At 54.6% G+C, this 25,263-nt stretch overlaps 3 protein-coding genes across 4 annotated transcripts; 1 reads left to right on the forward strand and 2 right to left on the reverse strand.

Moving 5' to 3' along the window:
• Positions 1-87: 87 nt before the first annotated feature.
• On the reverse strand, positions 88-7,058 carry PSMD5 (proteasome 26S subunit, non-ATPase 5). The gene is made up of 10 exons (XM_069031788.1): positions 6,738-7,058; positions 6,415-6,559; positions 5,742-5,855; positions 5,388-5,516; positions 4,634-4,743; positions 4,089-4,231; positions 3,435-3,626; positions 3,139-3,248; positions 2,546-2,686; positions 88-2,050 (listed from the first exon to the last, which is right to left on the reverse strand). Exons 1-10 carry the CDS (start codon positions 6,932-6,934, stop codon positions 1,793-1,795), a joined length of 1,539 nt encoding a protein of 512 aa, XP_068887889.1. The 5' UTR covers positions 6,935-7,058; the 3' UTR covers positions 88-1,792.
• Positions 7,059-8,262: 1,204 nt separating this feature from the next.
• Positions 8,263-17,174, forward strand: LOC138119728 (protein CutA homolog). Its single transcript, XM_069031867.1, has 6 exons — positions 8,263-8,379; positions 11,291-11,439; positions 14,278-14,337; positions 15,491-15,536; positions 15,791-15,840; positions 16,312-17,174. The coding sequence occupies exons 1-6, from the start codon at positions 8,299-8,301 to the stop codon at positions 16,412-16,414; spliced, it is 489 nt and encodes a 162-aa protein (XP_068887968.1). The 5' UTR covers positions 8,263-8,298; the 3' UTR covers positions 16,415-17,174.
• Positions 17,175-17,398: 224 nt separating this feature from the next.
• On the reverse strand, positions 17,399-24,996 carry PHF19 (PHD finger protein 19). 2 transcript variants are annotated; one of them, XM_069031865.1, is made up of 15 exons: positions 24,939-24,996; positions 23,576-23,776; positions 23,210-23,291; positions 23,013-23,108; positions 22,818-22,918; positions 22,556-22,704; positions 22,171-22,266; positions 21,852-21,920; positions 21,286-21,406; positions 20,820-20,887; positions 20,556-20,726; positions 20,394-20,478; positions 20,032-20,117; positions 19,828-19,923; positions 17,399-19,555 (listed from the first exon to the last, which is right to left on the reverse strand). In XM_069031865.1, exons 2-15 carry the CDS (start codon positions 23,765-23,767, stop codon positions 19,207-19,209), a joined length of 1,761 nt encoding a protein of 586 aa, XP_068887966.1. In that variant the 5' UTR covers positions 23,768-23,776; positions 24,939-24,996; the 3' UTR covers positions 17,399-19,206. The 2 variants fall into 2 exon arrangements, with proteins under 2 accessions (XP_068887966.1, XP_068887967.1); XM_069031866.1 differs by lacking the exon at positions 24,939-24,996 and adding an exon at positions 24,478-24,530.
• Positions 24,997-25,263: the final 267 nt, after the last annotated feature.

Below are 25,263 nucleotides of genomic sequence, written 5' to 3' on the forward strand. Positions count from 1 at the left end.
GTACCATGCAAAGCAGATGCTAAATACTCAGCACACAGAACAGCCTTCAAAAGCACCAGCTGAAAACACACATGGAAGAGGCTCACGAATTGCAGAACAGGTTTATATATTGATTTCTTTTACTGACATTTCAGCATATGGCTTGCACAGAGCCACCAGCACACAAAGCCACCTAAAATAACAGAGCTGAACTGCCCAGAACAAGTGCAAACTAAGGACTTCTACACTCTTTTCATTTCCTTTTTAGTGCTTTGATGTGTTTGCTGGATGCAGGATTCACAAAGCTCCCGTGCTCTCTGCAGTCACGAGACACTGCAGTGCATTTCTCACTGGCAGATGTTTACTGGGCACATTTAGGATAAAAGCAGCAGCACTGGGATGTAGGATGACGACTCTGGTACATCTTGGGTTGTGAGCAGCAAGGCACATCACCTCCATTTAGACAGCTTAGCAAACATTAAGGGATCTTCCCCAGCTCCTCAGAGCCCACCTGGACTCCTGGGCAGTATTTCTGGCAGGCAATGCCAGCTGCACCTCTACCTACCACAGGCAAAACCAGAGTTACTGCATGACAAGATCCTCCTGCTTCCCCTGGCAGCACAGGGACGTGGGGCCAGTTCTTTCCACAGTCACACCTGGCTAACACATTACTAAAATAAGCCCCAAAGCAGTAATTTCATGTTTTATTCTGCTCCCCCCAGCTACTCACATGTATTTCTCAACAAGAACAATACAAGCCTTTGATATACAGTACCCCGGGGTCTCTGTTTATGGACAAAGACATGTCACACGTCACTGGAGTGCCCAGCCAGTCTTGATTCTCCCTCACAGTTCTCACATCTTCAGAAGAAGATTCCAACTTCCTAAGATGCCACATTTCCATACTCCCAGTTCATTCACTCCCTTCAATACAACAGCTTCACGTTCTTCCCCCTTTCAGGTAACTAAAATACTACATTTCTTTAAACAACACTTAAAAATTGTATCTCTGTTAAAAAATAGTGTAAACAATTCAAGATTTGGTTCTGAAGTAGCATTGTAGTGCTCCAGCCATAAAACTGAGCTGCCACCCACAGCACAGCCAACAAGGGAGACAAAGCTCCCAGGTGGGTTTGATCCCTACAGAGTGCATTGGTTTGTTTGTAAAAGGGCTAAAAGCTTTTTTTTTTTCTTTTTAAAATCCTCAGCAGAAAATGTAAACAATATTTAGGATTATTTATTCCAGCAAGACTCAGATCCAGCAGGTTGCAAGCAAGAGAATCCAGTCCACACTCCCTCATGTGGACAGTGTCACTGGCCTATTCAGCAAGAGGATTCTGACAGAACAAAGAGAGTGCTCCATGCAAGTGCCAACTCTGACAGGTAAAAAAATGAATTAAAAAAGAATAGAAATCATGGCAGCATCTGAGGTTACAAACCTTGAGGTGTTTTGGTGGGTTTTTTTTAACTGAACTGCAACCTACTGAGAAAATACAACAGAAACTCCAAACCCAAGAACAATTTAACCAAACACTGATGAATTCTGCCAAATAAAACACAGTCAGTTAGCTGGTAAGTGCTCACCTGGGTTACCTGTCTCATGAGACACAGAGAGAATTTCTGCCATGACATTTTAGGGGGAAATATCAAACAGCCTTTAATTTGCTCTCCTGACTCATCTCAAATAGAGTCAAAATATCTTCACATTCCTTTAAAGAGACAACCTCCAGTGTGGAGAGTTTTTACACCTTGTACCTCAACACCTGTGCCAGGAATATCTTTTGCAAGAAGGGGACCCCAGACACCAAGGACCTTATTCTGCTCCTTCCACAGCTGTAGTAGAAACTGCCTTAACATAATAGGGGCCCTCGTGCAGGTAAGCCCTGAGCCTCAGGTAATACTGATTCCCAAAGATCTCTGCAATGGTTTTGGAGTTCACCAGGGCCTTCACCAGTTCGTATTTAGCATCCTTTGAAGCTTTGTCAGGCTCCACAGATCTGTCCACAACGTACTCCACAAACCCTGGGCTGTCCAGCATCAGCTTCTGGGCCCATGGTTGATTTGCAATGGCCTAAACAGGAAGACAAAAGACATGAGAGGGGGGGAAAACATATTAAAACCCCAAAAAAGCAGTTACACAGTAAGGTTTTTGGTACAAAGACAAGGAACAGGGAAAATTAAATGAGATATTAATTCCACCAGTGGTTACACAACCAGCACTTGAATCAAGCATCAGGGTTTAACCCTGGAGAACAAGTACAGCTCAGTGCTTATCTTCAAAGTTTTAAGGGAATTATCACAGCAGTGCCTCTGGTATAGAAGCAGCACCTTAGAGCACAGCTGTTGCCTTTTTTCCCCCCTCTCCAATCTAGCAGAAATTAGCATTACAGACATGACGTGTCTGCTGCATTATTTAAATGGGGAATGCAAGTGGGGCACGAGGAAAAAAGCCTTCTTCTGACCACTTCTGGGCTTTAACCAGAAGTTTGTGGCATTCACTTCGAAGAACTAAATAAATAAATCTGAGACTGAATGGCAGCACAAGTCACTCCCTGAAAGCACTCACAGTAAACACCCGCAAAGCCCCACAGTGGAGATCAGGGAATGGCTGAGTACTGATGCTCCTGAACAGCTCCAGGGGCTGGCTGGACAAGGATGTGAACCAGGATTCAGTCATTCTTAAGAGGTCCTCTGTCTGCTGCTCTGGCTATAAAAATGACAAAAATGAAAGAGTTTGATTAGGATTATGAAAAACTTTTAAATTTTCAAGATGTGTTCAAATGTTTCACTCCCTCATTTAGAGCTACACTGTTAACCCAGATCCCTGGATCCAAAGAACCCTACAGGGACTGGTGCAGTTTGCCCCTACCCTTTAAGCACAAGGATATGAACCTGTTTACTCTCATTCCCTTGTCAATGAAGTCTTGACTTCATGTTTTATTAACATTTCAGAATACCTGGCTCCTTACAAACAAACCCAAACCTTTAAGCAAACAAATCAGGGAATTTCAAAACAGTAAATCAGTGACTCAGAACACTGAAAGCACCACAGCCACCCAACCTAGAGGCTGCAAAATGTCTTCTCACAATTACTCAGGTGTGTGATGATTTCATTCTTGGAGATTTGAATCAAAAACAAAGACCAAAATGCCAACTTACAGGCAAGTAAAGCAGAGATGAAATCGCGTCCAAGCACCGAAGCCGTAACTCAGTGGGGGCATTCTTGGCCTGGTGCCCTATTTTGCTTAAGAGATTTTGAAATCTACTTCCTTTCAAAACAAAAACAAAGTGCTTTTAATTAATTCAGCCAGATCTCTACAGGAATACAGTTACCCATTATTAATGTATTCACTAGGTAAATGAATACATTTTTTAATTCCTTTCTGTATCACCCCAAACCAATTAAACCTTGTATTATATTGAAAAGTTTTATTAAAGAAAAGAAAGATACTAACTAGTTTTCTGTAAAACCTGTTTGCCTTCCACATTTGATCCCAGGATTCCCAGTGTGTCCACAGCCACTCCAATCATGGTTGGATCCTGACTTTCTGCCATTTCAAAGACTTTTTCCATAAAGACAGGGTATCGCTCACAGATCTGCTGGGGACTGTCCACAATAGCCAGATTGCCAAAAAATTTAACAAATCCTGAGAAAACAAGACCAAAAAAAGCACTGAGTGGAAGAACAACAACTTCAGCAATGTCAAAATTAAATGTATGTTAGTGTGAGACTGATTTGTTCCTGAACATGTGTTATTAAGTCTGAATAGTGTTGGTAAAAAGCTCAAAATAAAGACAGAACTAAGCAACAAGCCAAATATTTTGACTGTTGCTTAATTCATGATGTTTGTATTCCTAAAACAGGCTACAATAACACAAACTTTAAAGCTACAGCACAGCCTGTCCAGATCTTACCACTATTACTGAGGAACATTCCTCATGTGTCAGACTGTCCTTCAGCATTATTTAAATATCCAATATTTTATAGATCCCATCTAATATTCAAAATTTCACCTGAGCTTTCAAAAGAGAGGCTTAACAGTCCTGTCAATTTAACTCATCACCAAAGCAAGCAGCAAACCCTGGAAAGAAGGAACACATGGTGTCACCTGGCAAGTAGAAGCTGGAGAAGGGATCTGACTCTGCCCCAAGGATGATGTTGGAGATTTTGTCGATGACTCCTTGCTGAGCCAGGTACTGCCGCCCATGGGGGGTGTGGGCCAGCGAGGTCACCATCTCTATGCACGTGGCCCTGCAACACACAAAGTTATCTGGGCTTATTTCAGTGGGTTTTGAAGTATTCAGTGATTAGGGAAAAAACCCCATACCCATAAGACAAAATTCTAACAAAAAACCAACAAATGACCCCAAGTGTCCGACACTCCTCCAAGCTCATTCAGCTCTTTAGATCTCTGGAAGAATTTGAAGTGTTTCTATCACAGCCAAACATCACAATTATCACCTCACACTGGGGCAACTCCCTCTTGGCTCTCAAATTAAAGTATTTTATGCTCAAGGCAGTTTAAGAAGAGGCAGATAAAAGCATTTTTCTGAGAAGGGTCTTCCAAGAAACACACACAAATACATTTATTTTATCAGAATATTAAGAGTTTTAACAATGGGGGAAATCTCCTTGGCAAACTCACCAACATACCTGACCAGCACATCCTCTCCAGTCAGCTCCCCAATTAACTCAGGGATTAACCCACTGTTTGCACAGTAATTCAGAGACTCTGCTGACACTGATGAAATCTCCACAATTAACTAAATAAAAGCAAAAAGGATGGTTTATAAAAACATTATAATAATTCACAGTGACAGCCAAATACACCTTACAGTGCCGATTAACCCTATATGTATTAAATATGGAATTTAATCATACTTTTATCATTAACCCAAATCTTTGCCTGAAGCAAGTCCAAAAGGAGTTCCAAGTTTACAGCACATGCATCTGACTTCTACTCACAATCAGGTTTTCCTGTGCTATTCCCATTAAGCTCTAGGATGGCTAAGTTGTGTAATTTCTCCTTTGACAAACATCTTAGACTGACAGCTGGAATGTCTCCAGAACCTTCAGCAGCACTTCACATCCAAAGGTTAAGAGACTACAAGAACTATTTTACTTTTATTTTCAGAGAAACAAACACTTTAAGGTGTCTTTAGTAATTCTGTGGAGCCCTTCCAATGCCTTAAGCACTACAAATCAGAAAATAAAGAATAATTCAGGCTTTTATACCATAAAATGGGAAAGAAGTTATTACATCATGAGAGCCCACACTGCTGTAATCTTCCTACTCCTTTCTAGTTTTGATAAGACGCAGACATGAAGAAAAGTGTGTAAAGCAGTGAGAAACACTGATTTAAAAGCCACAAAACCCAGCCTGAGAGCCAGCAGAGAACCCCCCCACCTCATAGACTCTGTAGCGAACCACGTCACTCGTGGCCATCACATTCCTCAGGTCACTCAACAAAGTGCTCCCAAACAAAGCCTCCAAACCCTCCTGGCTCTGGGCTATTCTCGACAGAGATTTGATAGCCTGCAAGCAAAAACAGGAGCTCGTTATTCAAAATGAACAAAACCACACAGAGAAGAAAACCCGAGATGAACAGGCTTAGTTCCAATGTTCTTTATGAACTTATTAACTATACCTATGCATTTAATTTTAACTGTAATTCAATTTTCACTGATGAGAGCTAGTTATGATTAGTGTCATCCAACTACCTCAGCTTGCAGAGGGATGGGACAATAAAGTCACGTTTACCTCTTTAGCCACTGCTATTTTCTCTCCACCAATGCAGTTTATGATTTGCTGTAGCAGCTCGGGGCTGTGCAGAATTTCTGTGACAGCAGCTGAGTCTTCAACAGTCCTCCCAACCTGATCACAGCATTACAGAAGATAACATTAAAACAAGCACTGGAACAGCTGCACAGAAAGCCAGAATCACCATTTTTTGAGCTTTTTGGATTAAATCTCAACTGGCCAACACCTGCTTTTAGCTGAACCTGAAACTTCCAAAAGTCCATCCCAAGCCACAACACCCCACAATCCTGTTCTTTCAAACTAATGCAACAAAACTTCCCACAGCCTGTTTGGTGTTTCCACAATCACGTTTAAAGTATCCTGAATATCAAAATGTTGCTGCTTTTAGTTCTTAGAGCACCTGCTGTCAGTGCTGGCTTGGAAAGCTTTAACCAGGACACGTGGCAAAAGTTTTATTCACAAGTTGCTTTTGTCAGGACATACTTTTATACATTGTAACTGACATATCATAAAGCATTATATACACACTGCACGGTAATTATCCTAAATGGCACGGGTGTGGAAGGAGACAATTCCTGCTTTTATCACAAGCTGAGGCAGAAAAGAGCAGATGGGGACTAACCCAGAGCTCACCACAGAGCTCTGTCCCCTCCTCCTGGAAGAAACCCTGTACCTGCGACATGGTGAGGATTTTCACGGAGTCATCGGGGTGGAAAAGGCCCTTCTGCAGCTCCTCCCTGAGGTTCTGGATCACGTAAAGGGGATCCAGGGCCTGCAGAAGCCTCTCCAGGATAGAAACACACGCGGACACCTGTTCCCTGAGCGGGACGGAGACAAAACCAAGCTCTTGAGTAAAGGCAAACCACTGTGCCACCTCCCGCCCCGAAACAGCCCAGGGGATGAGCCGGGAAGGCGGCAGGAATCCCCCGCTCCGGGAGAACAGCAGCGAGGGCCCGGCGGGGCCGGTCAGGCCCGCGGCACCGCGCCGGAGCTCACCGGTCATTGACGCCGAGGAGGCCGAAGAGCGCTACCAGGTGGTGCTCGCCGAGGCGGGCGCGGAGGGCGGCGGGCGGTACGGCCTGCACGGCGACCCTCAGGGCCCGCAGCTCCTCCAGCGCCGCATCCCGCCGGGCCGCCCGCTCCAGGAGCTCCGCCGCCGCCTCCGCCATCTTGGCCGCCGCCGCCTCCGCCATCTCCCAGGAGTCTCGCGAGAACTCGCGTCGCCATTGGCAACCGCCGGGCGGAAGTATCGCGAGAACTCGGGTCGCCCTTAGCAACCGCCTCGCGGAAGCATCGCGAGAGCTGCGGCCGCCCTTAGCAACCGCCGCGCCGTCGCTAAGGGCGCCCTTTGCGTCCGCCAAAATGTAAACAAAATGTCCGCGCGCCACGCCCCCCTCGGCTCCGTCCCGGCCGGTGCGAGCGGAGAGGGCGTGGTCCCGTGGCGGGCGGGGCGCGTCCCGGTTGGGGGCGTGGTCCCGTGGCGGGCGGGGCGCGTCCCGGTTGGGGGCGTGGTCCCGTGGCGGGCGGGGCGCGCTCCGTTGTGGGGGTGGTCTCACCTGGCTGGCTGGGCTCGCACCCCTGAGGGGCGGGCTGGGGTCGCTTTGCGGGTCGCCGTCTCTTGGAAAAACCGGGATAAAGGGCGTTGTCGGGGTTCGGGAAGGGGAAGTGCTGATCCCCAGGAGTGCGAGGACAGCCGGTCCCATCCCGGTGTTTGCCCCGAGCAGCTCCCTGGGCTGCGGAGAACGTGCCTCCCCCCGGTGTCTTCAAGCTGAATTTTCTCACCTTTTGCAAACAAATTGGTGCCGTCACATAACTTCTACAACAGGAGCTGCTTAATAAAGAACTTTGTGCTTCCAGCTCTGCGAAGGATTACATCCCCCAATTAAATATGGAACAGATAGGCGGGTTCGGGTGTTCTGCAGCCTGGCAAGGAATGAGTTCTCCTGACAGGTTATGGGAACAGACAGGGGGACAGTAAAAACTTACACAGGGACACAATAAAGTTACAGCGTGAGACAAACAGCGCTCGGGTCCTCTGCCCCGCGTCCCTCACAGGAGATTTTGGGTACAAACACCACGCCAGGACTCAGCACCTGCCCGCTGGTTTCTATCCAAAGAGCCCCGAGCAGATGAAATCTGAGAAAGTAACAGTTTTATAGATGGGGAAATCAAAGCGAAGGTGACAAATGCCGTCAGCAAGTCTCGGAGCACCGGGGACGGCACTGGGAGGATTCCAGTGCTTGTACTGAAGGGACAGCCTGGAAATCCCAGCAGATGCTGGTGCGGGCAGTTTGATACCAGCAGCGACAGCACTCGGGTGTCTGACCCCACTTTTGGGGTGCCAGTCCCTGCTATTTGTCCCCCCAGCTCTGCAGGTCAGGCAGGGGCAGAGGCCGGGGGTGGCAGGGGGGGACACGCCGCGCGGGGACACCGCGCTGTCCCCTGTCCCCGCAGCGGGCGGGCACCAGCCGGGGAGGAAGAGGAGGAGGAGGAGTCAGTGCCGCCGGTCCAGGCAGCGCTCCCAGCTCGGGCAGAGCAGGTGGAGGGACCGCAGGACATGGAGGGGCTGAGCCAGCGCTGCCCGCTGCCCCCGGCTTCGCAGGGCTGCCCCCGGCCCGGCCGCGGCACCTTGGTGCTGGTAAGTGGGACTGGGATGGACAGGGGACTGGGATGGACACGGGGCTGGGATGGACAGGGGACTAGGATGGACACGGGGCTGGGATGGACACGGGACTGGGATGGACAGGGGGCTGGGATGGACACGGGGCTGGGATGGACAGGGGACTGGGATGGACAGGGGGCTGGGATGGACACGGGGCTGGGATGGACACGGGACTGGGATGGACACGGGGCTGGGATGGACAGGGGACTGGGATGGACAGGGGACTGGGATGGACAGAGGGCTGGGATGGACAGGGGGCTGGGATGGACACGGGACTGGGATGGACAGGGGGCTGGGATGGACACGGGACTGGGATGGACACGGGACTGGGATGGACAGGGGACTGGGATGGACAGAGGGCTGGGATGGACACGGGGCTGGGATGGACACGGGACTGGGATGGACAGGGGGCTGGGATGGACACGGGGCTGGGATGGACAGGGGACTGGGATGGACAGAGGGCTGGGATGGACAGGGGGCTGGGATGGACACGGGACTGGGATGGACAGGGGGCTGGGATGGACACGGGACTGGGATGGACACGGGACTGGGATGGACAGGGGACTGGGATGGACACGGGGCTGGGATGGACACGGGACTGGGATGGACAGGGGACTGGGATGGACACGGGGCTGGGATGGACACAGGAATGGGATGGGGATGTGGGGCACGGAACACTCCCTGGGGAGCACAACAGACACCGACACTCTATGCAATCATGGAAATACCCGTCTGTACCTTTGTTAGCAAACCTCTCCCCAAAACCATCATGCAGGAGGGGTGGACTCCCTGCATCTGCTGCGAGAGAAGCAAATTTCCAAGTTTTTTTACAACGTTGGCACAAGTTGTGTTTGGGTGGTGTTGTTCAGTTGGGTTTTTTTTTTAACAGAATCTCATCAAAACTAGGCAAAAAGTCCTAGCGTGGTGATTTTAAACCTAAAGCTGTTTTTAGTTCGCCAAAGGCAAAAGAAGTGTTGCAGAAATCTGAGTCTCTCTGCACTAAAATGGCATTTTGCTGCTCAGTGCTTTTTAGTGAAGTGCTTAAAACCTCACAGGGGTGTTTTCAGTTTTGTTCACTTCAGTATTTTGGCAATCATGAGTTTAATTGGTTTATCAGGCAAGAATCCCAAGGTTTCACTCCTTCCCTTTTGCACCATCTCTTGGCAGATACAATTATTCTGGGGAAAAAAAAAAAAGGGGTGTTATCTTCCTTTTCAGAAAAATAAAAAGAGGGGGAAACACCAGAAAAAAACAAGATAGTGTTCATGTTTGTACTAATATTCAATCCCAAATGATCCTGGGGATTTCCTCATCACATGCACGTACATCTTCCAAGCAGATTAATGATCACCAGGCTGAACAGGTTGGATGGTAGGGTTGTTTTTTTTTCCTGAGCAAGGAGCATGATTACGTTTTAATCTGGAAAAATAGGTACACCAGCACATCTCTGTTTGGCTTGTAACTCGCTGAGGAGCTTTTGGGATTTGTTGTATAGTATTTGTTAAATGGCTTAGTGGGGAAAAAAGAGCACAGAAGGAGCTCTAAAAATTATGATGAGAAGTCTTGTGGTAACAAAGAATATTTCCTCAAATGGATTGGGAAAGAGTAGACAAGCAGTACAGCACATTGGTCATTTTCCAAATGAGAGAGTGGTGACAAGAGAGATTTTTAATTCAATTTTAAAAAAAGAGAGAGATTTCTGCATTAGTGCTGCAATGGCAGGTTGTTCAGAGGACAAAGGAGGGTGGAAATAAGGGGGGGAAATGAATATTTTCTTAGTCTTCTAAGCATTTTTTAATCACTGTAGCTGAATCAGAGCCAGATGCTGTTTATGTCGAAAACAAAACAAAAGACAAAGGGAAGGAGCTGCAGCCCAGAACGGCACCATCCTTCAGCTGGTCCTCAGCACTCCAAATTAACCTCACCCTTCCCGCAGCATCCCTGCCGGGATAATGATATATTTTTGGGAGGCTGTTTATGGCATGTGAGCACAAACAGCAGCGAAGGGGCTTGCCAGGAGTAGCAGCTCCTGCACAGCAAACCCCACTTGTTGCTGCTGCTCTGCCAGGCCACGGGCACAGTGTTGGTGTTTGTGCTGCCCTGCAGACCTGGGCTGTGTCCTTTAGGATTTCTGTGCCCCACAGGATCCAGTTTCACTGTGCTTTTAGTAGCAGATAATTAAGATGAAATGAATTTAAAACTTGCCTTGAAGTCGGGCTATGAGGCTGGAGCGTGGTCTGGGTGGGCTGCGCAGAGCTAAGGCAGAGAAGAATAATCTGACAGGGCAGGATGGAAATTCCCCCGGTCCTGGCACCAGGCTCCAGCCCAAATCTCTTTCCCAAGGACAAATCGCTGACAAACTTCTCTTCTCCTGCCCACATCCCCAGGGAGGCAGAGGGTCCTGTGCCCCCCATTTCCCAAAGGGATGGACACACCTCACCCCTGGTGCTAAAGGACGGCTGCAGATGTGTCCTGAGCAGGAGAGGTGTGCTGGGTGTGGGACCATTCCCTTCTTGTTCTTTTTTGCAGTAGAAACCAAGACATTCCCTGTCTTAGCTCCTTATTCTTCTTCAGAAAACCAGTGCTGGCTGCTGTGGTTGGGTAGTGGGGTCTGTAACCCCCGTTAGTCTGGGGTGACCTCCCACAGCCAAGGCCTGGGCACCCCTGGGCTGATACAGCCACAAAACTGCCCCTCTCCTGCCCTGAGCACGAGATTGGCCCTACTGGAGGGGAATGAATCCCCCTAGCAGCACATTCTCACCTTAATTTGATTTAACTGGTCCCTGCAATGCTGAGGGAAGCCTGGAAATGTCCCTCCAGGCACGGACAATGTAAATGGTCAGTTTTACTGTGTTTCGCCTCCCATCACCCGGCTGTTCTCTCCGAGGTGCTGACGCTGTTGGTGCTCATGTACCCCCTGCTCCGGGGCCTGGCTCTGCACCTGCACTCTGCTGTCACTGGCAGCTACATCCCAGGGACACATTCCATCGCCTTTGTCAACTGCCTCAACGAGCAGATCGCCAGGGACATCGCCAGGTACGGAGACGCTTCCCTTGCTTGTCTGCTTGCAGGGTTCCAAAGCTGGAGTAAAGCTGAATATTCCCTTGTCCCTCGAGGGGATCTGTATCCCTGTGTACTTTGCATTTCTGGGGGGGTGAGGCCCTGGCACAGGATGCCCAGAGAAGCTGTGGCTGGACAGGGCTTGGGGTAACCTGGGATAGTGGAAGGTGTCCCTGCTCGTGGAAGGGGGTGGCACTGGATGGGCTTTAAGGTCCCTCCAACCCAACCCATTCCATGATTCTGTGATACCCCAGCAATGCTCCTTTCCACAGACTCTGTATCACAACCCCCATGCCAGAGCTGCCCTGTCCCAAGGAAAGCTGACATTTGCCTCTGAAGCCAATGCCATGGTAGCATCGAGCAATTCTCAATTTATTTCACTGCCTCTCATTTTCAAGACCCATTTTCAAGCTTTGACCATTAATTTCTCGGCCCTCAGATGGATTAAGCTCCAACCTGATGTTCTCTTATCTGCCACACTCCTTATTCCTCTCTACAACAACACAGAAAACAAAATGCCCGGAGGGGATTTATAGAGAGGGGCAATGCACAGTGCTCTGACATGAAAATAAAGGCAGTATGAAAGTGGTCCACAGCAAACACTTGTGAGGTACCACCTGGTACCACTCTGCTCACCAGCAAACCTCAGGGAATGAGGGGGTTTCCTCGATTTTTTCCTCTTCTATTTTAATATATGAGATACTTTGCATGATATTTTGCATGCAGAGTTTTTTCACACGTCTGTCAGTCCCTGACTCAATGGATGCTCTGTTCGAAGTACTGAACCCGTGTTGACTGGGGAAGTGTTTATGATGGACCGTGAAGTTTCCTGCAACACCTCCTGCGCTGTTTTCCTGCTGCCCTGCTCCTGCCAAAACCTCTCCATCTCCAGCAAAGTGCTCCCAAACATGTTCAGGAACTGACAGGCTACTGAAAGGGAGTTTGTGTCACCTTAAATACTGCAACTGTATTAAGAAATTCAAATAGAATTATGTCTGCACTGCTCGATGTCTCCAAAAAAAAGGGGGCAACTGTACCTGGTGAAAAGAGCCTCAGTTCTTGAAAATGCTTCGTCTTAACAGCTTTGTAAATGCTTTCCACTCTTTGTTCCTCATCTTGCAGGGAAGGGAGAGGACATAAATCACTCCCCCTCGCTGAGATATGTGTACTTTGGTTGTGGTTTTACTGGTGGAGTAATTATTCCTTTGTTCTGGAGTTTGGAGCAATGAGCCCTGGTTGTAGGGGATGACACAGGGCTTCTATGCTGATTTTGCCCCACTCCTTTTTCCTGTGCTGTCGTGTTTATTCTTCCTTTGCACTGCCCAGTGGAGCACTCACTCGGATGGATCAGTCTGCAGGGAAATTTTTTGGTTTAAGGAAAAGGGGTTCAAGCTTTGAGAAAGCAGAAGAGCTGCAGGTAGAATTCAGCATCTCAAGACCTTCTTGCCTGTTCCCTGTGCCTGCTGGGAGGAGCTGACCCCCTTGGCTGGGTGGTGTGGCCACTGCACCTCACCCACCTAACCCAGCCCCCTGTCAGCCTCCACCGCTGCCGTAGATTTGTGTATATCATTTTCTTTGCTTTTCTGCTTATCAATATTTAATCTGTCTCACTTCAGGGCCTATTGTGAGGCACAGACAAAGAAACACACGATGAAGTGCCCAACCCAAAGCTATCATGTATTATGCAGACATTTTCCACAGATCACATTCAGCTTCTTACAATGTTCCCCGTTCCCCTGGTGGCCTCTTGTTGCTGCTCAGCTTGCTGGCACGAAGTTCAGGATCTCAGTTAGGATCACATTTATTGGGACAGAGCACCCAAACCAAAAAGCTCCTGTGCTAAAATGCCTTGCAAGTTGCAGGCAGCAAAACCAAACTGATTTGTGCCATGTGTGACATGACAGTCACAGCAGGGGTGGCTCTGCTCGTGCTGCTGCACTTTGTTGGTGTAAAGATTAACTCAAGATGCTCCACAAGCATTAAATGCCTGGAACTGCCTACACATGGTGAGAGCAAACAACCCTGAGCCTCCCGGGGTGCTTCTCCTCTCCAGCCACGGTCCCCCCAAGCCAGTGCTAAAGAAACCAAAGGTGGAGTCACTGGTGCCCTGCCTGAAGGGACAGCTGCCACCTCCGTGAGAAGGGCCAGACACTGCTGTGGTCACAAAACACATCATTTTCCCCCTTTCTTCTAAAAATCTGCCCTGAGTTCACTTCAGTGCTCTGTAATTGCTGCAGTATCACTTCTGCTGGCAGCCCCGAGCAGCTCTGCAATAACAAACCAGCCCACAACTAACGGAGGCAGCCAGAGGGAAGGAATTTATTTGGGCTTCAGATTTCGAGGACATTTTGGATTGAAAAACCTTGATGTTGTTAATCTAACCAGATGCATATTTAGGCTGCTCTGAGAGGAAGGGGCACAGTTTGACAATGGCAGACAAACCCCTTCCCATCCATCCCAGCCCCAGATCTTGCGGCCCCACAGTCCAGCCCTGCCCTGGTGACCCCATGGCCAGAGGGGCACAGGGCTGGCACTGGGCAGGGTCCTTGCACCCTCCAGGCCAGGAGCAACACCCAAACTCCCTCCTCAGCGCAGGGAGGGTCCCAGAGCCCTGCCAGGAGGGCCTGATCTGAAGTAGCTCCAGCCAAAGGTCACCTTTGCCTCTGTTTTCTCAGGGTAATAAGTAACCCAAAATTCCATGTCTCCAATGTCAAAGCTGCTGCTGGCAGTCCTGGGCAGCACGAGGGAATGTCCCCATGGCTGGGGGTGAGCACTGAGCTGGCCTGGCACTGACTCCCCTCCTGTCTCCCCCAGGGCCATCATGGATAAGAAACTGGCTGCCTACGTGAACATCCTGCCCAAGAGCTCAGCCTTGTAAGTTGGGCTGGATATTCCCCAATGGAGGAGGCAAACCTGGGCTCTGCAGGGAGGGAAGGAGGGGATGGACACAGCCTTCAGTTTTCAGAGGGCTGCTGGGTCTGTTTGTTGTTGCAGATGATGGGGACGATCCTCACCATGCTCCGAGCTTGTTAAGGAACACAGATGCTCTGACTGCCCATGGGGACCATTTATTTATTGGTTACTTGGCTACGCAGACATCCACCAATTTAGGATTTATGGTCCTGAGGACATGGTGCCTGTTATCAGAAGCTCTAAAAAGAAGCCAAGATAGGGACCAGAAAAGGCCTTTACAAAATTAAGCAGCTTTTTCAGGCAGGAAGAACAGCATGTTTGACCTTGGAACAGGCCCAGCCCTGCTCTGCAGGTGTCCTCAGCTGTCCATGCAAAGGGACTACACTTGTTAGAGGGGTTAAAGAGCAAAGCCCCAAAACAACTTTTCCTCATAGAAGCACCCTGGCAGAAGTGAGGAGCAGATCCCACTGCAGCCTTCCCTCAGGAGGGGATCCCCACAGTGCACCCCCATATCCCAGATGAGGGCAAACCCAGTAATACCCTTCTTCCCCTTATCCATCATTTCCTACAAACCCAAAAGCCAGAGCAGAGCTGCTCCAGCCCTGGCAGCTCCAGCTGGATTCTGCTCCGTGCCCTGCTCAGGAGACACCGCGACGCCTCCGAGTCCTCCTCGCGCAGGAGCCCAGCAGGCAGATGAGATCAGGACGGGCTCCTGGCAGCAAAAATGTTTTGAAAGGTCATATCTGACTCATGAGAAGTGCAGCTCCTCTCCTGCAGGGAAGGAGAGGAAGAAAGCTCAGCCTCGCAGCCACAACCCCTGCAGGCACCATCCCCTGGCCACAGCTCAGAGCGGGGCCACCATCACAGGACACCCCCATCCCAGCAAATTTGCCCTGCCAGTCCCCTTGGGCAAATTCTCTGGAGGAGGCTCTGGTCCATAAATCTGGGGTGCTCACTCACGTGCTCAGCAGTTTTGGGGCCAGTGATGCTTCTTGAGCCACTTTGTAAAGAAATGGCCACGTGCAAAAAGCACCAAGCAGGGAAAGTATCCCGAGGGCTGGCATGGCTGCAGCCAGAGCTGGATTTGCTGATGCTGCTTTTCTTTTAAATCCAGGTATTTCTGGAAAGGGGAACTGGAAGAATCCACTGAAATACTGCTGGTAAGTGATCATTCCCTACGTCACAGAAATCCCTGTTGCGAATGGTCCCAGCCAAAAGGGGCTGCAGGGAGGTTTGGGGAGGGTGGCACCAGGCTGCCTGAGGTTTGGGAACATCCCCCAGGGAAGAGCCCAGGAAGGGCTCCTGTCGCACCCCTGGCCATGCTGGGTGGGGGCAGTCAGGAGCTGCAGCTCAGGATCCCTCCATCCCTTCACGAGTCCCTTGGGGTTTGTGTTGGATTTTTTACTCTCCACAGTTGGTGAAGACAAGGACGTCCAAAATAGGGGAATTGTCCAACTACGTCAGGTGAGGCTCTGGCTCCGCAGGAGCACTGGGTGTCCTGTCCAAGGTAGGCTTCACCTCTGGCTCCAGCTTTGGGAGTTCCTTGAGCCCCTTCCCACCCAGGGGGGTTAAGTGCTCCTGCTGTATCTTATGAGCCAGAAAAACCCAGAGACAGCATCCGCAAAAAGGAAAAAGTGGCAGAAATATCAACTGGGTTTCACCCAGCCCCTCCATGCTGGATTCGAGGAGGGATTCTCCCTCTCCTCGTACAGGTTATTCCCTGACAGCCTCCTGACAGGATTTCCTGCATTTCCCGAGGGGGGAGCACACTCAGCTTTGGGCCAGGCCCCCGGCAGTCTGTGGTAAACCCCAAACTCAAAGCAAAATTCCCACGTGGCAAAAAGAAGCTGCGGGTGCTTTGAAGCGCGGGGAGGGCGCGGGGCAGGGCTGGGGCGCGGCGCTGACTCTGCTCCTCCGCGCCTGGTTCCACTTTAGATCCATCCATCCCTTTGAAACCCCCGAAATCATCAGCCTCCCTATTGACCAAGGAAACCCTCTGTACCTCAAATGGATAGAGGAGAACGTGCCACGGGACTGAGAAGTGCAAAGTGCACCTCACTTCTGGGGAGACCAGGATCCTGCTGAGCCATGTGGGAGGCAGCTTTTATCTTCGAGGATTTGCGGTATCTCAGGAGCTTGGGACTGGGAAACATCCCCTCCTCGGCCTGCCCGGGGAGCGCTGAGCAGCCCGGAGCCGGTGCAGGCTGAGCTGGGGAAGGGCCGCCCGCACCAAAGGCTGTGGATGGGGGATACGCGGAGGTGTTCCTGTCAGGACACTCGGGGGCTGCCTCAGGCTGCCAGCAGCGAATTCCAGCTGGGAGCCGTGGCCTGGCAGCCCCTGCAGTGCCATGTGTCCCCACAGCCAGCCCCTGAACCCTGCCTGGCCCCCTGCTCCCCCGCAGCGGCGGTCCCGGCATCCTGCCCCGCTCTGCCTCTGCTTCCCCAGCCCGGAGGCTGCAGGATGTGGCCGGGCACCCCGCGCCGTGCGGCTCCCGCCCTTCCCTGCTGGCAGCCAGCGTGCTGCTGGAGTCTGACACAATCCAAGGAAGCGGCAAACTCCAGCAGATGCCGCGAGGATTTAGCAGGAGCCGCGAGCAGCACACACAGACTCTGCCCTGCCACGGAGAGCTGGGATGGGCTGGGCGACATCCACGGCCACTTCAGGGAAGCCAGGTGCCAGCAGGACCACGACACTGCCCTGGCCCTGCATCCCTACCCCCACCTGAACAGGGGCTTTCTGCCTAGGCCACACTGAGCCTTGTAGAAAGATCCTTATGTTAATGGTTCATGGGATATAACTTATGGAACATTTTCGAGTTATTTATGGGATGGGAAAGGGAATAAACAGGAGCGTTTCTTAGCTGGGCAGGCTCTTGTGGTCACAGCTGCGCAAGAGGAAGGGCCTGTCCTGGGCTTGCAGGACACACCTGACCTGGCATGGAACACAACCCAGCAGTACCAGCTGCCCCATGGTGGGCACTGGGCATCCCTACTCAATAATCCTCACACTTCAAAAAAACAGTGATGTTGAAAAAAACCCTCACTTTTTAATTGTACATCAGACATATTAATTACAACTTGGGTATAATGAGAGTTGCTTACAAGCAGCAACCTGAATTCAGAAATCAGAAGGTGCACAGAGTTGTTATAATCTCTATTACAGCGAATGCAAAATATACTCTGCAACAAAAATACTTTTAAAGGCTCCACATTCAATTCTCTGCGAGAAGCCAGGAGAGAGGAGAGGGAACAGAGAGGGAGCGGACAGGAGCCAGGGCCACATCCTGTGGGTGCCCCCACGAGTGTAATGTCCAGTGGCACACCCCACAGGCATGACCCTGCTCAGCCCTGGCACAGCTCTTGGCAGCCCCTTGGAATCACGAGGGCTCCATAGGCACTCAAGAAAGGAAAATATTTTAAGTAATCCTTTGAGGACAAAGCTAAGGCAGGACAGGGAGTTTTCCAGCTGCTGGACCCCTCCCTGCCAGGGATGGGGGGGTCTGGCAGCACCTCTCCCAGAAGGACAGGGACTCTGCTCTGAGCGGAGATCCCATGAGCACAGGTAGGACAGGACAGGGTCTGCTGATGGACAGGACCCCACAGCCCAGCAGGGCTCACCCTCCATCCCATGGGACAGTCATGGTGGGATGGGGGAGAGACGAGGAGGACACCATTAAAAATCTCTCTCTCTCTCTTAAGAAAAAAATCTAACACATCTATCTGATATTAGAATCTTTTTTAAAAAGCCAACTGCTCTGCTCCTGCCCAAGCTGGCAGTATTGCTTTGTTAAAGAAGGGGCTGCTCCTTCTCCCCTGCAGACAAATCAAGCCCAGTGCTCACAAACATCACCACTGCGAGAGAGGCACAGCCACGAGGCCACAGGGATGGCCACAGGGATGGCCCCAGGGATGGTCACAGGGACCCTGGTACAACTCCCTCCCCTTGCCCCCGCTGTCCTCTTCAGCCTTTTTTTTTGGTTTGTCTGCTGGTTTGGCACATTTGGGATGAAGATTTCCTGTAGGAACAAAGGCCTTGGGCTCCAGTCTGTGAAGCGCCCGTGGTGGTTTTAAGGCAAAGGCGGATTTTTTGGACGATCTCTTCCAAGATCATGATTGTCAGAACAGGGAAATGAAGCTGGTGCAGCATCACACACAGTCCAGGTTGTGGGGTGAGAGCACATGTGCCCCGTGGCTGCAACAGCCACACATGGGCTGGCTTTGGGGCATTTTCCTCTCATGTTAAACAAACCACATTCCTTTAATGAATGGATTCAGGACAAAGTGGAAAACCCCAAGAGCTGTTCCCCATTTCCCATGAGCACGGGGATGAGCTGTGAAAGCCCAGGGATGAGGAGGGGTTCATGCTTTGGCAGCAGGACCCCCTCGAGGCTGCTCGGTCAGGCTGGGACACCGGGATAAGCCAGGCTGTGCCAGGCACAGGCCGAGGTCCGTCTGTGTGAGCAGGGTGTGGGGTGCCCCCCAAACAGCTGCTGCAGCTGTGGGACCCTTCTGGAGGGCCGGACCCCCTCCCTGCTCTGGCCACCACCGGGATGGTGCCTCGGGCTCGGCCAAAGGCTCCAGGGGGAGAGCACGGCTGGGCCCTGCTCTGCATAAACACAGCCAAGAAACTAAAAATTGTTAACATTAAAAAAAACAGAGTGTCAGGGCTTCAGGTTTCATTCCCGGTCAGCGCTGCCGGCCTGGGCGCTGCCTCCACCCGCCAAAATTCCCGGGGGGCGGGACCAGCATCTCTCCTGTGCCTCACGGGCTTCCCCAGCACCCCGATCTCCTCTGCTTTGGCTCCGGGAAAGGTTTCGGGGCTGGCGGGGCTCAGTAGGGAGTGGTGCCTTCCCACTCCACCAGGTACTGCACCTTCCCCTCGAGCGTCACCCGCCGGGCCAGCACCTGGTACTTCTCCCCGCACACCAGCCGGCCCGCGGCCCCGAAGTAGCTGCTGATGGAGGACTTGAGGTGAGACAGCGAGGAGTCGTCCTCGCTGATGCTCTCGAAGGTGTGGCTGTCGATGCCGTCGTCGGGGCGGTCGGGGCCGGCCGCTGCCTCGCTGCCCTCGGGGGTGGTCGCGGCCGGGCGCCCGCCCGGCTCCCCCCCTCTCCTCTTGGCCCCCGAGGCGTAGGCTGGCACCGCCAGTTTGCGCTTGCGGCTGCCCACGGTCCTGCGGCTGCCGGGGAGGGCACAGGGCAGGAGTGAGGGCGGCACCCAAAAGGTGCCACCCCCCCGTACTGGCTTCTGGAATTTGGGGGAGCCCAGCAAGGACCGATGGCCCTGATCCTGCACAGCCAGCAAGTGCCACTTTGGGACCCCCAGCCCGTTTGGGACACAGGGAGGAAAAGCCTCCCAGTGTGGGACATGAACGGGGGAGACACAGGCCCTCGCCCCCCTGGCCATGCCACCAGAACCCCTCTGGAAGGGGGCTAGGGGCACAGTCCTCACCTGGACTCGTAGGAGAGGCTTGTGGTGGCCGAGCCTGAGGTGCTGGTGGCGTCTGTGGAGTCCACGTCTGACAGGAAAGTCTGTCCTGAGCTGGCACTGTGCACAGGATAGAGTGGGATGGGATAGGCTGGGATGCAGCATCGGCCCCAGCCTGGCACAAGCAGCACCCCGGGCCCCCCACACCCCTGGTCCAGCTGCACGGACCTTTTCAGGCTCTGGATCTCATCCAGCGTGAAGTCGAAGATGCTGGCCAGGTGGTGGTTGGTGCTCCAGGCTGAGGTGAAGTCACTCTGTGCCACAAAAAGAAGCTCACTCCTCACTGCCTGGCACAGGGGTGCTGCCCACACCCCACCCCTGGCACCCTCTGCCCGGGGCCACCGCGCTCCTTCCCATGGCCCCGCTGCCCTGGGAAGGGGGCTCGGCGTGGGACATTTCCCTGGTGAGGGACAGGAGCTCTCCCTGCCCGTACGAGTGGGGAAAACTTGCGGGGAGCCCCAGGGCTGGGCAGTCCCACACAGCTGCCAAATCCCGGGCTGGCTGCACAGGGGAGGGGGCGAAGGACTCACGCTGGGAATGGCATCCTCCAGCAGGAACTTGGCCCTCTTGCGCCGCGCTCGCCGCTTCTGCTGCTGGAGCTGCCGCGGCAGGAGGCTGCAAACAGGGCGTGAGGGGGGCGCGGGCACGGGGGGGGCTACTGCGGGAATGTCCGGGGCAACGGGGCCACTTACCTGTCCTTATGGGCATATTTGCTTTTGCCTCTCTTCTTCAGCTCGCAGGAGCTGCTCTCGCCGTCGCCGGGGGCTTTCTCCGGCAGCACCTTGCTGGGGGGGTTCGGGGGGACGCGGATCCGCAGGCGGAAGATGCATTTCTTCTTTTTTATCTCCTTCCCACACAGAAACCTGGGCGGCAGAGGGGAGGGATCAGCCCTCAGCCGGGCTGGCACGGGAGCACCCTGCATCCCGCCCTGTCCCCATCCCTCGCCCGGGCCTCACCTGCTTTTGTAGCTGTTGAGCGCGTTGAGGAGGTGGGGGCCGCGCTCCGAGATGGGGGTGCCCGTGAGCTGCGGGACAGGGGGGCAGGCAGGGCTCAGTGCCCGCTGTGGTTATGCAAAATCCAAACAGACGGGGGAACCCGAACTCCGGCTTTCGGCTCCTGCCCAGGGTCGGGGAGGGAGGGAGGGAGCCAAGGCCCGGCCAGAGCCACTCGGGTCTGGCACTGCCGCCCTCGGGGAGCCGCCCCGTCCTGCCCCGGGACAGGTTTCCAACACGCTTCTCCCAGCTCCAGCCCCCGCTGGGAAAGGTGTCAGGTCTGACACTCCCACAAGGGAAATCCCAGCACAGAGGAAAGGGATTAAGCTGCTCTGGAGTGGGAGCTGCCATGTCGAGTGCTGCATGAGCTGGGGTGACATTTCTCACTCCCATGGCTGCTCTCCAGCACAAGCCCGGGGTGTGTTTGTACCTTCCCGAGCTGCAGCGGGTCCCAGTGGTGGTTCACGAAGGCCAAGATCTCCTCGAAGTCAAAGTACTTCTTCTTGCTCTGCACACCCAGGTTGTAGAGGGCGAGATGGACGATGTCCACCCTGCAGCAAAGAGGGACACAGGGTCAGCAGCCCTGGCAGGGTGGTGCCACCGCCATGCCCTGCTCTGCCACTGCCACTCCAGCTCCCAGGTCCTCCCAAAGCCCACCACTGGAACCTTCCCACACTTCACAGGGGAAGCAGTCCAGCCCAGAGGTGTATCCTGGGGGATGCCCCAGCCAGGACAGCATCCCTCGAGCTCTGGGGAGAGGTGAGACACTGCCTGCAGCTGGGGGAACATCCGAACACACAATCCTAGAATGGTTTGTGTTGGAAGGGGCCTTAAGATCGTTCAGTCCCACCCCCTGCCATGGGCAGGGACACCTTCCACTAGACCAGGTTGGTCAGAGCCCCATCCAGCCTGGTCTTGAACACTTCCTGGGGTCAGCCAGCCCAGTGTCCCAGAGCCACCTGGGGACATTCCAAAGGAGCAGAGTCTGTTTCTCACCATCTCAAGGGCAGGCGCTTGATGTATTCGGGTCCCTGGTTGCACACGGAGCAGAAGAACACATAGAACCTGGAAAACATCAGGGAGGGAAAATGCCGGGAGTGAGGATGACTCCTACAGCCATGCAGGGCCCAGGGATGGGCCAGGTGGGACTGTGCTCCGGGGGCCAACTGTGACAGCAAGGCCAGGAGCAGCTGGGCTCTGTGGGACAGGGCCACCTGATCCATGTTGGTGCCAGATGGATCAGGGAGACACAACTGGGATGTGTCCATGAGTCCCCCCTGGGAAGCCACCTCAGCAAAGCCCAGAAGGGACGTACCGGTCTCCGAACATCATGGGGTCACTGAGGCACTGGGTACAGGCTTCGTGGAACCACTGCCGGCAGCGGTAGCACTGCAACATCTTCAGGTACCACCTGGGCAGGGACAGGGGGAAGGTGACACTGAGGGCAGCGTGTGGCAGCCACCGCCCCAGTCCCCTCCTAGGCACAGACGCCCCCCCGCCAGGGAGAGAAAGCTGTCCCTAACTTGTACTTCTGGTGCAAACGCTGCCTCCGGGAGCGAGCAGAGATCCGGATGGCAGGGGCAGTGTGGGGAGCAAAGCCACTGGCCTCGGGGCAGTGCCCTGCAAGCCTAGGATCAAACATCCCCACCCTGATCCCCTTTCCCCGCAAAACTAATCGTGACACACAGGCAGGGCCTTACTCTCCGGGGCCCCCGCAGTAGCAGTAGCACTGCTGCTGGTTGGTGCGGTGTGGGGAGTCCCACTCCAGCAGCTCGGGGTTGTAGGACAGCACCATCTTCACGGCTTGCAGCGTCCTGGCAATGGCTCCTTTTTTCAGGGCACCCCCCTTCTGTGGGAGAGACAGGCACGGGGTCAGCAGAGCCTCCCGGGGGCCACGTCCTGCCCCGCTGTGCCGGGGCTGGGCAGCTCACGGAGCCGGGAACGCGGGGCAGCCCCACTCACCCGCACGGCCAGGGCAAATATGCAGCGGCGGCAGAACCACGGCGTCCCCAGCGGGCCCTCGCCGCCGCTCGCCACCGGGATGTGGCACTGCTGGTGATAACCTGCGGGAGGGCTCGGTATCAGCACCGCGGGGCCGGCCCCGCCCTCGCCCGGGGTGGGACACGGCAGAGCCCGGGGTGGGACAGCCACACTCACCCAGCCCGCACTTCCCGCAGATGAGGATTTCGTTCCTGGGGCCCGACGTCTTCCCCAGGCAGATGCTGCACTTGGGCTCCTCCCCCGGCACACCGGCTGTGGGACGGGGGCGACAGAGGTGGCACAGTCACGTCCCCGTGCTGCTGGGAAGGGTCCCACAGCACGGCATGGGAAAGGGAGGCTGGGGCAACACTCACCATGCTGGATGTCCTTCCAGAGGACCCAGTACTTGGAGTTATCCTCGAACGTGACGAGGCAGCTCTGCTTGGAGCCGCTCACCTGCCAGGAGAGAGCGGGAAGAGCGGCTGTGTGTCAGCGCCCATTCCCAGCACTTCCCTGTTTTCCTTGGTGAGTGATCCTGTCCCTCGGGGCTGCGGGAAGTCAGGTTTCGGGCGTGACACCCCGGGGCAGGATGACGACCCAAAATGCCCAGCTGGCCAATGACACATCGCAGCCCAGGCCAGAAACCCCTGCTCCACGAATTGAGCCAGGGAATGGCACCGGCTCCGCTGGCACTGGCACCTCTTCGGGTGCTCCCGTTCCCCTGGGGGTGTCCACGTTACCCTCTTGATCTTGCCGAGGTAGTAGAGCCCGTCTGTCCAGCGGCACAGCACGTACTGCCCCTCGGTCAGCCTGACCATCAGCTCCCGGCAGCCGCTGCCCCTCCGCGCCGAGCCCGCGGCCGCTGCCTGCTGGACACGGCCGGCGGCCGCGTACACATCCCGGATCAGGGGGTTCAGCTTGGTGGTCTCCATCAGCACAGCCTGGAGGGGACACACACGCTGTCACCTGCCCTCTCGACACGGCACAACATCAGCCGAGCACAGCATCCCTGAGGGTTTTGCCTGGGAGGACCGAGGCTGGAGGTGGTTCAGCCCCACCAGCAGGGGCTCAGGACACTGCAAAACAAGTGCCGATGAGACGGTTCCTTTCCACGAAATCCAGGGAGCAGCCAAAATCTTTGCTACTGGTGAACAAGAGGGGATTAACCCCCGACAGGCTCCCACAGCACTGGGACACGCCACAGGTCCGCGTGGTTCAGTTTTAGGAAGAGGCACGTAAGGAATAAAAGCTTTAAATTTACGGTGATTTTTACATCACAATTTCCGCGCAGTTTTGTGGGCTCCCAAACCACCGGGGCTGCTGCAGGAGTAGGGATGTGCCAGCACCACCCACAGCGAGCGAACCCAGACGGCCAAATGTCACCGCCACGAGGTTTGGGGTGCAGGAGGCTAAGAAACCATCCCCAGCAGAGCTGCGATCCCACAGGACACCACAGAAACGACTTGAAAGGGACTTTTCTCCCCTTGGCGCTCCCGTCACGGCCACGCATGTGGCCTCATGGCAACACGCGTGTCCCGGCGCCGCGGATCGCGACACGAGTTCCCTCTGCCCGGCCCCTGCCGCCCATGAGGACTCTCCCGCTCCCCGAGAGCCCCGGGATGGGCAGAGCGATCACACTCACGGCAAAGCCCGGCGCTCACGAGCCGCGACACGTCCCGGCAGCGGCACTCGCCGGGTCCCCGCGTGGGAGCGCGTCCGAGCCCGGCGGCAGCTCCGCTCCGCGCCCCCCGGGCTCCCGCAGACCCCCGCGCTTCCCTCCGCTCCCCCGCGGGGCCCCGCCGCTCCCCTCCCGGCGGCTCCCGCCGCTCTCCCCCCGGGCCCCGCGGACACGTGTGGGAGCGCCCACGCCGCTCCCGTGCCGGGCAGCGGGACCGCGCGGCGGCGGGAGCGCCCGGCCGGGTCCCCCCGCGCCCCGGCGGCACCTGCCGGGGTGGCCGAGGGCAGCCCCGAGCGGCGGCCGCGGCCCCGCCGCCATTGGCTCATTCAAAGGCGGCCGCGGCGCCGTCTGTCTGTCTGTCCGTCCGCCCGCCCGTCCCGCCCGTCCCGCCCGGTGCCCGTGCGCGGTGCCGGGGCCGCCCTTACCGCGGTGCCCCCGGCGCGCTCAGCGGGCGCTCGGGGCGCGGGGCCGGGGGGCTGCGGGGCGCGGCGGGGGCCGGGCGCGGGGCGCCATCTTCCCGCGCTTCCCCCGCGCTCCCGCCGGCATTGACGTCCCGGTTATGCAATTAGCGGGGCCGCCCCCGCCGCCTCCCACGGGTCCGGTCCCACCGCAGCGCAGCGCATCCCCGCGGCACCCACCGGCACCGCACGGGCCGGACCGGCACGGCACCCAGCGGCACCGACCGACCGGCATGGCACGGACCGGCGCGGACCGAACCGGACCGGGCTGGCACCGATCCACTGGCATGGC

Source organism: Aphelocoma coerulescens, chromosome 17 (genome assembly GCF_041296385.1).
Source record: "Aphelocoma coerulescens isolate FSJ_1873_10779 chromosome 17, UR_Acoe_1.0, whole genome shotgun sequence".
Lineage (NCBI taxonomy): Eukaryota > Metazoa > Chordata > Aves > Passeriformes > Corvidae > Aphelocoma > Aphelocoma coerulescens.

What these genes read in the sequence shown, in the direction of transcription:
- LOC138119728 (XM_069031867.1), top strand. Translation starts at nt 8,299, where the DNA reads ATGGAGGGGCTGAGCCAGCGCTGCCCGCTGCCCCCGGCTTCGCAGGGC. An exon ending in GCCGCGGCACCTTGGTGCTG is followed by an intron (nt 8,380 to 11,290) that starts GTAAGTGGGACT and finishes GTTCTCTCCGAG; the next exon opens with GTGCTGACGCTGTTGGTGCT. An exon ending in AATCCACTGAAATACTGCTG is followed by an intron (nt 15,537 to 15,790) that starts GTAAGTGATCAT and finishes TACTCTCCACAG; the next exon opens with TTGGTGAAGACAAGGACGTC.
- PSMD5 (XM_069031788.1), bottom strand. Translation starts at nt 6,934, where the DNA reads ATGGCGGAGGCGGCGGCGGCCAAGATGGCGGAGGCGGCGGCGGAGCTC. An exon ending in AAATAGCAGTGGCTAAAGAG is followed by an intron (nt 5,517 to 5,741) that starts GTAAACGTGACT and finishes TTTTGCTTGCAG; the next exon opens with GCTATCAAATCTCTGTCGAG. An exon ending in CTCCAGCTTCTACTTGCCAG is followed by an intron (nt 3,627 to 4,088) that starts GTGACACCATGT and finishes TTGTTTTCTCAG; the next exon opens with GATTTGTTAAATTTTTTGGC.
- PHF19 (XM_069031865.1), bottom strand. Translation starts at nt 23,767, where the DNA reads ATGGAGACCACCAAGCTGAACCCCCTGATCCGGGATGTGTACGCGGCC. An exon ending in CTCAACAGCTACAAAAGCAG is followed by an intron (nt 20,727 to 20,819) that starts GTGAGGCCCGGG and finishes TCTGCCGCCCAG; the next exon opens with GTTTCTGTGTGGGAAGGAGA. An exon ending in AAATATGCCCATAAGGACAG is followed by an intron (nt 20,479 to 20,555) that starts GTAAGTGGCCCC and finishes CCCTGTTTGCAG; the next exon opens with CCTCCTGCCGCGGCAGCTCC.